Below are 13,308 nucleotides of genomic sequence, written 5' to 3' on the forward strand. Positions count from 1 at the left end.
GCAGATTCCCCAACCACAGTTATGCGTTTTTCTTCGAGTTTGGCAATAATATGGCCTACTGATATTCCCCTTATGGAGACACATACCCATACTGTACAGTTGAATCTGCAACACACTAACTAGGCAAATAAGCATTTTAATTAGAGATTTAAAGAATTGCCATTTTTATTGTATTTTTTTTTATAAATTGTAGTTATTTTATTATTATTAATTGAATAAAAAATATACAATATAAATATAATGAATGAAAATGTATTCAACTAATGCTACATATAGTTTTAATAGTAGTCGACTAATAGTGTTATAGCTTCAAATGAACCTTTGACTGTGTGTTGGTTCTGATTCTTCGTAGGAATACCCTTTTTACATTCCAATGCACGTGTGTGCGTGTTTGTGTGTACGTCACTCCACGGTTTCCCTGGGTGATGTCTGCCGTAAAACAACAGGTTTCGACGCAAAGCATGAACCAGCAGCGCCAGCGGTACTCCACAGAAACAGAGCCGCCCCGACGAGCAAAAAAAAAAAAAAAAAAAGCGAAAACAGGAACAAGTGATTATTACATCGTTTATGTACTGTCATCGCTGCGTCTGTTGTTTTTTTTTTTTTAATTGTTAACCTCGGCGTATTTTCCAGGTTCAACACGAAGACGTGGTTTGCGTGAGCAGAGAGTCGCCAGACGCACGTTTTGTGAAGCGTTGTCTGACAGCGGCGTCCGTCGCTCTGGACGAGCTAGCGCGGCGTGCTAACCTCGGCTAGCGCCCCCTCCGCAACCCGAACCAGCCGATCTGAACGTGCAGACTAGATCAATATTGCACCCGAGCGGCACTGGGACCTCGCCAATGCGGTCGGTCACCTTATCGCCCATCTATTTCGAGTAACTATTAACGTTACGCCGGCAATGCTGACGCAGAGCATTTTAGTTAGCATGTCGATATGACCGACGTGCCTTCGATCCGTGACAAACTGCGGGGTTATTTTTAATCATTGGCACGCGTGAGTAGATGTAATGTAATGTCATGTTATGTCGTATTGTAGTTGTGGCCGAAGGGAACGCCGATAGTACCACAGGCTAACGTTGACTGCGTGCAGGCGAGCCGACCATGAACCCCAGTTGGCCAACACCTTAACTGGCTAATTAAGTAGCCGAGTAAGTAGCACACATCTGCTACTTTGACATTGCACACAAAGTTGGAGGTACAACGTCGGAGGAGTACGTGCTGAAATGGTGAGTTCATTAAATCACCGTTTGTGTATTGTTGTTTAGCCGAAAAAAGTAGCTGTGGCGAAGTCTGTGTCCCTTGTTGTTGTAGACTAAGCCATTGGTGTACTCTCATTCAAATTCACTCAATTACTTTCGTTTAGTGATGCGACTAACGGTCTGTGGTGTCAGGCGTTCTTTCCCGAGATATTGAATGTTTTTTTTTGCATATTTCTTTATTGTAGACGCCCATTTAACAACGCCGAATATTTGTGTTGAGTAATGCTAACATGCTGCAAGTTGTGGCTTATTTGAGGAATTTAGAGCCGTCCGCAAATGGCACTGTTCTACCTGATATGCAGGACTTTCTCAATTTAGACATTTCCAGTATGTGATATCGGGTATCTGTGGTTTTTCCCCTTTTTAAACAGCATTTTCAATTGTGTGCATTGGGGTTAGAACAGTGGACGGATGACTTGATACACTAAATCAAATAAATAAATCCAGTTTATTTGAACAATGACAAGCGTTGTCTTAATACATTAAATTGTGCGTCACGTTGGTAACACAAGCATACATAGAGGCATTTCTTCTTTGTTTTGTTACAGTAAAACTTGTTCAATAACTTGGCAAGACATGTTCCCTCAAAAGTATATTCAATTATGTGTAATGTTTGAATCTTCCCACCGTGGTTGTTCGCCCCTGGCTAAAGTAAATTCACAATGAAAACCTCTCTGGGTGAGTCACGGGTGGGATGATTACCATTCATAAAGGTGATGCCTGCAGTGAGAAGGTGACATGGTTTAGATCTAAGGTGGCGCATGCATGTGAAACGTCTTGAAATGGTAGACAGCAGACTCTCTCGCTTGTTTTCTCCCGATGTCTCCAGGCGTCAGAAGAGGCCTCTCTGCGTGCGCTGGAGAGCCTCATGACAGAGTTCTTTCACAGCTGCACGACCAATGAGCGGAAGAGAGAGATAGGTAAGCGCCATCTCTCGATACAGGCATCATCTGTTTGTTAGGGGCAGGACAGACTGGATGGGGATATTGTGTTTGACTCCAAGCCCTAGTTGGAACTAGGCCTGTAAGTTTTGGTTGATTGGTTTGGGGTTATGCGCTGTTTGACAAAGTTCTCATTGGTTGGACATTCTGTTGTTACTTTAGTAGGGGGGAAAAACGCTTCTTGATCCATTATTTTCAGGGGGGGGGGGAGAGATAAACGCAGACCGATGTATTTAGTTTTGACTGATAGGCCATAGTGTGTTAGAAATAACTTTAATTATGAATACAAATAATATTTAAGGCTCCGTAGTTTCAGTTATAATATTGGTATGGATTAATAGACTATAAGACTCATTAGTCAGAAGGTCAAAACACCCTGTTTTTCACAACTTTGAACTTGCCCAACTGAAGCATGACAAATAAATGGAGACAATGTCAAATAAGTCGTTGGTGTGGCAGCATTTGGTTAAAAAGTGTGTGGGCATTCTTAAAACTAGGTAGGAATATATTATTTGTATGTTGTCTGTGATGCTCCGCTAAATGTAGTGTTTGATGGATAGGCTCTGAGTGTGAGCGTATCGTAGTTGGCACCTTGGTGTCGTTTCAATGTTGTTGCGGTGTCTACTTCCTGTTCCTTACAGAAGAGCTGCTGAATAACTTTGCGCAGCAGACGGGAGCATGGCGTCACTGCTTGTTCTTCCTGTCCAATACTCGGAATGAGTATGTTATGATGTACAGCCTTACAGTATTCGAGGTAAGTAATAATTATTGTGTTTCATGTATTTTTTTGGCTGTGTTTTATAATTGGCATCATATATTGGGTTTATTTAAATGTGAATTATAGAGCAGAAAGGTGTGTGTGTGTGTGTGTGTGTGTGTGTGTGTGTGTGTGTGTGTGTGTGTGTGTGTGTGTGTGTGTGTGTGTGTGTGTGTGTGTGTGTGTGTGTGTGTGTGTGTGTGTGTGTGTGTGTGTGTGTGTGTGTGCCACTCTTTAACTTCCAGCACTGCTCAAACCACTCATATTAAACATGGAACAAGAAAATAGATCATCTTTCAACGTGTGTTGACCTTTCGACTCTGCGCCTCACTAAATCGGAGCTCTGTTGTTACAGAGTTAGACTCGGCCCAAAAGTGGATCCGAAAACTATTAACTTCCTCCACACAGCACTTATGATATTGTAGTTTTGCTTTTTGAAGCGTTATTCCGATAAACATGTGTTCTAACAATTTAAAGCATTTCGGAATTTTGTGTGTGTGTGTGTGTGTGTGTGTGTGTGTGTGTGTGTGTGTGTGTGTGTGTGTGTGTGTGTGTGTGTGTGTGTGTGTGTGTGTGTGTGTGTGTGTGTGTGTGTGTGTGTGTGTGTGGGGACCATTTCGGTCGCAGTCTGGAGCCCTGTGATACCATCTTGCAGATGATATTCCTGACATACGTTTTACCCTTCAGAACCTGGTGAATAAGCAGTGGCTAGGCGTGGCTTCCCAGGACAAGATGGAGATCCGCAACTGTTTGCCAAAGTTGCTGCTGGCCCAGCACAAAGTCATGCCGTACTTCATCCGCAACAAGCTCTGCAAAGTCATCGTGGACATCGGTCGCCAAGACTGGCCAATGTTTTACCATGACTTCTTCACAAACACCCTGCAGGTAAAGCTGAGTTCACACGGCAAGATTCTAGCCTCCACTCGCTGACATATTGTTGAAATCATAGTAAAAGGCCCTTGCTTGAAGCCATTATTATAGCTTGCTCCCGTGGCGGATGATCATGGAGTGTGCACTGCTGAAAGAAGTGATCAGAGAGGCTCACGGCTACGTTGCAGAGGCCTAAGATAGAATGTTAAAAATCTGGACCTTTCCAGGAGTCCACACCCCTTAGTGTCCAGAATTTTGCGACAAGCAATGACAGTAGTGACGACAGCCAAGATTGCAAGACATGGCTGAGAGGAACTCATGGGGGGGAGGAATGGTAACAACTACAACAGAGCATTACAACATGGCTATGAGAAAGGCTCTGTGGTTTGCTTGAAGCCAGGAAATAGAAGAACTTTTAGTGAATGTTTGAACTCTTGCAAATTATCACACAAACCACCTGGATCGCTAGCTTCTGGTGGTCTTTCATTTTTGTCACTGTGACTCCTTGTGTATTTTGTCGTGCCTAAAGGTACGTCTCCCTCCCCCCCCTCCCCCACTCGTGAGCACCTGTCACCGATCAGTCCTGTAACGTGTGAAACCCACGACGGCCTGAAGATAACCGATTACAGGAAAGACTGAGAGTTGTTTAATGTGTGAAGTTCAGCCATCTGATGACTTTGAAAGTTGTGTAGTGTGCAAGGGCTCAAAGCAAAGACCCATGGTCTTTTGCTTCTCTCTGTATTGCGCGGGGGGGACGGATCATGTAGTAGCAAAAGTGTTTAACTCCCAATTGAAAGAAACTGGGTTCTACAGCCTGATCCCTGATGACTTGTACCTGAAGTCGCTTGGGTGAAAAGGTCTGCTCAATATCCAAATGTTAGTAAGTGTTGTGGTGGCTAGACACATATAGGTATGAACTATGTACGAAATCTTTTCATTTTTCTCTCCAGTTGATCCAGTCTCCTGGCCTGGCCTCCCTGGGCTTGGTGTTGCTGAAGACCACGTCGGAGGAGCTGGCCTGCCCCCGGGAGGACCTGAGTGTTGCCCGGAGAGACGAGCTCCGCAAACTGTTGCTGGAGCAGGTGCCCTCGGTGCTGGGGCTGCTGACAGGTGAGGACTGTTCCGGTCTTCCCAATGTTGACTTTTCAGGAGAGCACCATGTAAAGACTGTTCAGATCATCTAGGGGTGGGCAATATGGCAAAAATATCATGTCAGGATTTTTTTCAGGCAGGATCACGATCCATGATCTTGTCACGATTCTTTTTCATGTTGTTTTTTAAGACTATTTTGCAAGTTACTGAACAGTACAAGTTACTGTTTGACTGTCAGCATACTTTTTCGAGTGCTTTCTTTTGAGGTGGTTAAAAAGGTTTGTCGTGTTGCCATCCGACATGCGAACCTTATCTTTGAAATCTTTGCAAATAACTGTTGTTTGCGCCGCGTCGGTTTTGGAAAATCCAAACCAGTTCCATTTTACAGACGTCAAATTATTTTTAGGGACCAACTCCTAAGTGTTGTCATCCATGCCGCTACGTTGCCAAATAAAAAGGGGGAGGGGATTAAATCCAAGGCACTACCTACTGTTTGCTATTATTGGTTTATTGGTGTGTCTCTATAGAGAAGGTTGGTAACGGACTAGGGACTGCAGATGAAAAGTAGTTAACACCATAACGGAGATTCAATCACAAATGTATTACGTGACAAGAGGAGACATACACAGGCCTTACGCCATATCCTCTGTTTGAAACAACTTAATCAATATCAAGTGCCACTACTGCAAGAAATAATAATTTCTTAATATTGTTTGCTAGAAACACCAATCTATCAACTTGATCTGGATCAAGTCTGGCTCTCTTTTTATTCACGATGTTACCTGCGGCGGAGAACACACGTTCGGAGCGCACAGATGTGCCTGGCACACACAGGGATTTGCGCGTCTATGTTGAGAGAAGCGGGTATTTGTTGCAGCCCGTGTCTCTCCACCAGTACAGCGTGTTGCTGTCAGCGGGGATGACTTGGGGTCGCAATTTACCGCTCAGGCTGGCTGCTCTGTGTGTTATTCATTTTCAAATCAGGATATATTATTCGCTTGATTAGCGCGCCCACAAATGGATGAGATGGCAAACAATAAAATAAAAAGTAAAAACCAAACTGTCTAATCATAGACTGTAAAAAAACACACAACATGGCACTTTATATATCGATTATATATATTCTAATACGGATATGTCACGTCATATTTGAATGCATGTTCGAATATCGAATAAAAAGTGACAGCCCTAATGTGCACTGTAGCACGATACTAACGATCTCTCTGTAAAGGCAGATCGCGGAGATAATAAGCTAATATCGTTAAGGCAGCTAAGATCATTCCTGTGTGAAGACTATTCAGTCGCTCACAAGCTTCTCCAAAAGACTCAAGACTGATTTGTTCAGAGTTCACCTAGACTCTGCATAGCCTCCCCCTTATATATATATTTATTTAACTATCTGCACATGAAGCACTTTATATACACTAAGCACTTTTACTGATTGCCTGATCATTATTTTGATATTCTTGCTGCTGCTTGAAGAGTCAATGCAACAAAATTTCATTCAATGTGTCTAACCCTAATGACAATTAAAGTATTCTATTCTATTCTATTCTATTCTATTCTTACCCCCCCTCCCCCATTCCCCTCTTACGCCCTTATTCTATGTTGTACGTCCTGGCACTAATTTTATGAACTTATTGGATGTTGTATGTCCTTGCACTTGGTACTTAGCATTGTGTAGTATCTTATCCTAGCTAACTTTGTTGTATACGGGGAAGGCAGGGCATATATATTGGGCATATTTTTTTTTAAATCCCGCAACTCAGGCCAGCATAATGCGGGACAATCCCGCACAAATTTCACTTCGTTGTCTGATAAATTTATAAGAACCGACGGTGTGAATTCGGGTCTATTGACTTCACTTGACGAACAATCTTCTGATTTCGGTGGTGCATGTCCTTTGTACAATCTTTGATCTGGCGACAAACGCAAGTGCGCAGGCACACAGAGCCCATTCGCGCTTGCTCCTGCTCGCTCTCTCCCTCTCAAATGTTGTACACGGCCCATGTGCTGTTCTTGCCAATTATTTCCATCGCTATGAGCTTTCAGTAGGCTAATGCAAAAATGGACCGCTGGCTTAAACGTACCTCTACAATTTCAGCGTGGGTTTGTGGGTATTGCGCAATCGGTACACATTCATGGTACACCAGGATACTGATGTACCATGAAGATGTGACTAAGAGAGGAGAGGGAGAAACTAAAGGACTGTATAAAGTTAATAAAATACGTCAGCAACTACTGTTTCCATAGTACATGCAAAAGGATTAAAAGTTAATGAATTCATTGAAAACAAAGTGTTTGTTTGATTTCTTCATTTTTCAACCGAGCAAAGACAAAGCAGAAGACCGAGTACAGTACACGACAGTTAAAATAATAGCACATGAGGACATTTGTATAAGGAATTTAATGAAGAGAATCCCTTAAATTTGTGTTGGGGGCCAAATGTAATTAAGCTTGCAAGTAGTATCCCCCCCAAACTTTAAAAATCCCCCCTACGTGGAGCTCTTTCATTTTGAAAAATTTAATTTAAGCCCTGAGGGAAGGGGTTAACCGAATAAGTGTTAGTGCTTGGCACTTGGTTCTATGATAACCTTACTGTAAAGACAGCAAGTATTGTATATTTTATGGAAGTAAATCTGTCTCATCGGATTTTGAAAATAAAAAGCCATTGAATTTTAAGCACTGAATATTTATGCAGTGAAATAACGTATCTGGATTTTTTGTCACTGAATTAAAGCCATTGAATTTTTTGCTCTGAATATTTATGCATTGAGATAACGTATCAGATTTTTTTTCTTCTGAATTTAACTAAATATTAAAAGTTAAAAATGCAATAGTCTAAATTCAGATTCATAATGCTATGTATTAATTTCAACTTAAATATTTTCAACGTCCCCAAATTCAACATGCCAAATTCAGCTGCAAAATTCAAGGTACGAAATTCAGATGCTAGATCCCAGATGCTAGATCGCGATCAAGCAAGGAGAGCTAGCGGGAATAATAAGAGCGTCACTCGTTGGATACCTGACGCGGGAAGGCATGTGCAGAGCAGGTTTTAGCCATGTCAACGAAAACGGCTGTGATGATGGCTCTTTCTTTCTTGATACAAACATTGATTCTAAACAGCATTTTACACAGTAGCCTATAATAGGAAATGCTCAAAGGTAAATCAACTTGACTGTTTTTACGGGGAAAGAAGAAATGATGGTGGATCATATCGCCCTATCCATTGAATGGGATTGTAAAATGTTAATCAAATCAAATCAAGTGTATTTATTAAGCACGAGTAGGTGAGGGGGGGTGGAGTATTTATGTTTTTGTTATAATGCACATTGTGTGTGTGTGTGTGTGTGTGTGTGTGTTATTGCAGTGACTTGGCTGGATTTGCATGCAGCGTAACGGTGATTGTAGTGGGTTAAGAGCCCAATTTATTAGGGCACCAATTTGGGGCGATCCGAGGTCCCTTTGCCTACGTCTGGTGTGAGTCTGGGGGCGATCTGAAGCCCGCTGCCCGCTGTGGCACAGAGCGCAGAGCCCACAGTATTGCGCACTGAGTGTCCACTGAAGCGGCAGCAGCCTGTAGTCCTAGTGGGAGCACGGCGTGCCTCGGGAAGAAGCGGGCGACAGCAACCTGATTTTAATTCTCATATCATCTTCTTATCTGTATGATGCCACTCAGTGCGCAGTACTGTCGGCTCTGCTCGCTCGTTGTGCTCTCGTTATGCCACCACAGAGGCATATCAACCGTTTTGCTTCAGCCAACATGCTATTGCCCGGTTGTTTTAAGGACAGGTTTGTGAATGCCCATAGACAGCCATTCTGAAGCAGGCAGGGGCGATTTGAAATGAGCCAAATACCCGAGACAGGACCAATAGTCAACATGTCGGTGTCAACCACTATATTTCATCCTAGACAAACCAGAAAGGGGACGCACTGTTCAAAATACCGGAATTGTCCTTTAACGACTGCTCAGATCATTCTGGTGAAGAGACTGTTCAGATCATGTCATTGTAAAGATTTGATTATACTTTGGCATTAAATAAGTATAATTCTGCATGATAACGCAGAGTAATTCTGGTCTCTACGGCACCCGGCGTAGCCCACAGAGGCCACTGCAGTAGCTCACAAGCACCATTAAATATATATAGCTACAGTTCAGGGTGGCCTGAATCGTCCTTCCTAGAGTGGAAATCACCTACGGCTGTGAATAAATCAATGATGGCAAGCGTTATAGTTCTCAAACAACAACAAATAACTGATCTGTTGTTTTTTTTGAACTGCAGGCATCCTGGAGTCCTACTGGAACAAGCATAACGTCATGGGAACCACGCCCCCACCCTCCCCCACCTCAGGAGAAGATGGTCAGTAGTGATGAGATACAATCCAGCTAATGAGCAGGGTCCTGTAGTGGCGCCCTGCCGAAAGACATTGTGTTCGTTCCCTGAATTTCTGCAATTGACATGTACGCATCCTTGAGTATAACGACACACATCTGAGTCCACTGTGAGACGGTTTGGATGAAAGCAGTTAAATAACCCAATGGTAACAGCATTGTCGTTTTGGTAATAAGCGTGTTCATGCTACGTCACGGTGGGCGTCATTGATCTCGTGTTGTTCTCCGCTCCCTCTCACCAGTGGAGTTGCTGGGCAGCCTCTTCCAGGGGAGCCAGTATTCCAAGCTGCTCTGCCAGCCCATGGCGGAGTTGGACCAGGACAGCCACCAGCTGTGCTGCCTGGTCCTGGAGTGCCTGGCCCACCTGTTCAGCTGGATCCCGCTCTCCACCAGCATCACCCCCACCCTGCTGGCCTCCATCTTCCACTTCGCCCGCTTCGGCTGCGACCTCAGGACGAAGGCCAAGCATCCCGACCCTTTCATCACCACCACCTCCTCCTCCTCGTCCTCCTCCTCCAACGGCCCGCCGCCGTCCAACGGCGACGGGCGGGGGGGCCCCCCCCAGAGTGCGGACAGCAAGCAGGACCGCGCCCGCCTGGGGGTGCTGGCCATGACCTGCGTCAACGAGCTGGTCTCCAAGAACTGCGTGCCGCTGGACTTTGAGGAGTACCTGCTGCGCATGTTCCAGCAGACCTTCTTCCTGCTGCAGAGGCTGACGCGGGAGAACAACTCCCACACGGTGAAGGGCCGGCTGCAGGAGCTGGACGAGTGGTACGTGGTCGGCCGGGATCGCCCCCCTCCCTGGTGGGCTGGTGGTTAGGTTGATCCCCCTGAAAGCTATTTATAATCAATTTGTCTTTTTTAGTATTTTATCATTTGTGAGTTGACTATCCCCTCTGAAATGTGAATAACGGTTTGCTTTTTAGTTGGCTGTTCATCGGACCAGGCTAATTGTGTGTGTGTGTGTGTGTGTGTGTGTGTGTGTGTGTGTGTGTGTGTGTGTGTGTGTGTGTGTGTGTGTGTGTGTGTGTGTGTGTGTGTGTGTGTGTGTGTGTGTGTGTGTGTGTGTGTCAATTTGCAGTTATTTGGAAAAGTTCACTGATTTCCTGCGGCTGTTTGTCAGTGTTCACCTGAGGAGGATAGAGTCGAGTCCTCAGTTCCCAATTGTAGAGTTCCTAGCATTGCTGTTCAAGTACACCTTTAACCAGGTAAGAGTTTTGTTACAAGCATTGTTAAACTCAGAGTTGTAAAGAGTGAGACCGGAAGAGCACATGATTTTGAAAATGAACCCAAAAAAGAGCCATTGATTGAGAAGTGTACCTGTGTACATGCATCTGTGATTGACAGGCAAGATGGGTTCCAACCAGGGAACGGACACCCTGACTGGTCAGAAATTAGACAGTATTTGTCTAAAAATATAAATTATATCGTACAGGGCAGTCGTCCCATCAACTCCAAGCAGATTCTAACAGTGCATTTCACTCACCAATAGCGGACGGATGGCTTTTCTAACAAATTAAACTAAAAGTAAAGCTCTTAAAACCTATTGACGGCACATATTAATCCACTAGTAGTAAAACGATGAACTACTTTCATCGTTGTGTGTGTGTGTGTCAAATGTTGTGTTCAAATTGTCAGGTTGTCTACATTGTAGTTTGAATGCAATATTTGAGGCTACGTTATAGACATTATAAATGTTAGATTTATTTGACCAAGCAAAAATGGATTCTAGAATGCAAGAATGGAAGTTATTCTATTCATGGTGGTTATTTGTACAGTGGGCTGGAAATCTAATTCAATGCCAGGTGTGATTCACTTATCCAACACAGGCGCACAAGGTGCAAGATACTATATCTAGACACAAGGTACACTATCTAGACACGAGTTACGAGGTACTATATCTTAACATACCATACCAGTTACAATGTACCGTATATAGGCACAACATATACGGTACTTTATCTAGACACAAGGTTACCACTTCTAGACAGGACCTTGGGTAAGTGTATTCGCTGCTGCAGATTATCGCTTCTACTTGTTTAACGTTTTTGCTAAAAACAACCTTCCTTCCCAGCCGAATCATGAAGGCTACTTTGCCTGTTTGGAAATATGGACTGTCTTCTTGGATTTCCTAACGACGAAGATCAAAAGCAGACTGGCTGACAGAGAGAGTGTTTTAAACCGGTGAGTTCTGCTTGGTAGGGATTGATTTTGACGTTATGGTGTTGAGATGCATTAAATCTGATAGTGTGCTGTCCACATCATTTCGAGCAGTGTTTCTCAAACTGTGGTAAGCGTACCACTGGGGTTACGTGATGCGCTATTTAGTGCTACACAGCGGAATTTCCAAAAATGAATGAAAGTTTTTTTTCATTAATGTTTTTATGAAATGAAATATATATAATATCAAAATACTAATACGAATGGAAATACATTAACCATGAGATCATGAAAATGGGGTTTAGAATAAGTTTAGCCTTTCCTGTAATATTTTTGTTTCAATATCAGCCTGTTTCGTAGACCACGGTCAGTGGCGGTTTTAGGCACGGGCAAAGCGGGCAGTCGCCCGGGGCGGCATTACATGGGGGGCGGCACGAGCACACAAGAAAAAAAATCATCCCTGCCGCGAAGCGGTTTTCTATTATCGATCATATCCCATGATCAGAGACCCCCCCCCGTCAACAACTCCGCCAGCCCGTAATCGTCCACTTCCTTTTTTTTTGGGGGGGGGGGGGGGGGGTATGCTGTCCCAAGCCCCCTCCTCAACTCAGAAGTTGTGAGTTTGAGGGCAGTGGGGTAGTGGGCTGCATGTCCTACATCTGACCGAAAACATAGGGAAGATTAAGATTGTTCTTGATGCAGAATCTATATTAAATATCTGCCAGACGTACTCCTTTGTAATTTGCATTTTTTTTTTCCTCTGTTCTTTATTTTAATGGGGAAGTGTTAAGGGAAGAGAGGAACTGAAGCAGGTATCGCCTCATTGAGGAGAATGCCTGCTTCACAACTTTATTTTCGCAACTTGCACCGTACTGTTTGGATCTCACACAAACCACTCGAGATGGTAGAAGCCTTATGAGGCCTTGCATGAGAGGGGACTTGCATGAGAACAGTTTAGTGTCTGGCCTTCGAAAGACTGAAGAGTTTTATTTGAAGTAAAGCAATTTACTTTACTTTTTACTTTACTTTGCCATTTTTTTTTTGAATTGTTACATTTACACAAAACAGCTTCTACTGTGGCGTTCTCCACGACCCTTGTGAATGGTAAGACGTTGTGTTTATGTGTCACCGGGCCCTGGTTACAGGTACAAAGACGCCCTGGGTCTCCTGCTAAGAGAGGTTCTGAACAGAATCCAGTTCAGATACAACCAGGCCCAGCTGGAGGAGCTGGATGATGAGACTCTTGATGATGACGTAAGACTCCCTTCTGGCACACCTGTTGCTGTTGGTTAATACATTCCACATAGATGCATGTAGAAAGAATGTCATCAAATCATGACGGCCTTAAAAAACCTCTTCTATTTCTTGTACTCTCAGCAATCTTGTTGTCTCAAGTGATGACGTGCCATTGTCCCGTCTTTAAACTTGAAGCGTTGCTATGTCTTTATTTTGTGAAATATTTCTTTCTTTCTCCTCACCTTCTGTAAATGTGGAGTATTTTCAAAGGCTTGCTCATATTAAAATTGTATTTACCTCATATCCTACCCTGTATTTCTTGTCTCTGGTTTGGAAACCGTAGCAACAGACAGAGTGGCAGCGGTACCTACGTCAGAGTCTGGAAGTGGTTGCCAAGGTGATGGAGCTGCTTCCATCCCATGCATTTACTACTTTGGTAAGAAATAACCAACCATGAATGGGAAGCACATGGAGGGTTGTGGGGGATGAGTCATTCCAAGAATATTTGCATCTTATTTTTTCTATCTTTTTGGTTTCACTTGTTGGTAATCAAACCTGAAATTTGATTACTGTGATATCCTGCAGGTTTATTTTATTC

At 43.6% G+C, this 13,308-nt stretch overlaps 1 protein-coding gene across 1 annotated transcript in view; it reads left to right on the plus strand.

Annotated features, from left to right (window-relative positions):
- Window positions 1–531: 531 nt before the first annotated feature.
- Window positions 532–13,308, plus strand: part of xpo6 (exportin 6) — a 21,902-nt gene continuing 9,125 nt past the window's right edge. Inside the window, exons 1-11 of the mRNA XM_084488696.1 lie at window positions 532–1,225; window positions 2,088–2,178; window positions 2,841–2,953; window positions 3,644–3,841; window positions 4,777–4,936; window positions 9,205–9,282; window positions 9,557–10,085; window positions 10,396–10,522; window positions 11,389–11,498; window positions 12,620–12,728; window positions 13,054–13,146. Coding sequence (XP_084344822.1) covers window positions 1,223–1,225; window positions 2,088–2,178; window positions 2,841–2,953; window positions 3,644–3,841; window positions 4,777–4,936; window positions 9,205–9,282; window positions 9,557–10,085; window positions 10,396–10,522; window positions 11,389–11,498; window positions 12,620–12,728; window positions 13,054–13,146 — 1,611 coding nt within the window. The 5' untranslated portion in view covers window positions 532–1,222. The remainder of the gene's footprint in view (window positions 1,226–2,087; window positions 2,179–2,840; window positions 2,954–3,643; window positions 3,842–4,776; window positions 4,937–9,204; window positions 9,283–9,556; window positions 10,086–10,395; window positions 10,523–11,388; window positions 11,499–12,619; window positions 12,729–13,053; window positions 13,147–13,308) is intronic.

This window comes from Micromesistius poutassou (assembly GCF_964030765.1).
Source record: "Micromesistius poutassou genome assembly, chromosome: 1".
Taxonomy (NCBI): Eukaryota; Metazoa; Chordata; class Actinopteri; order Gadiformes; family Gadidae; genus Micromesistius; species Micromesistius poutassou.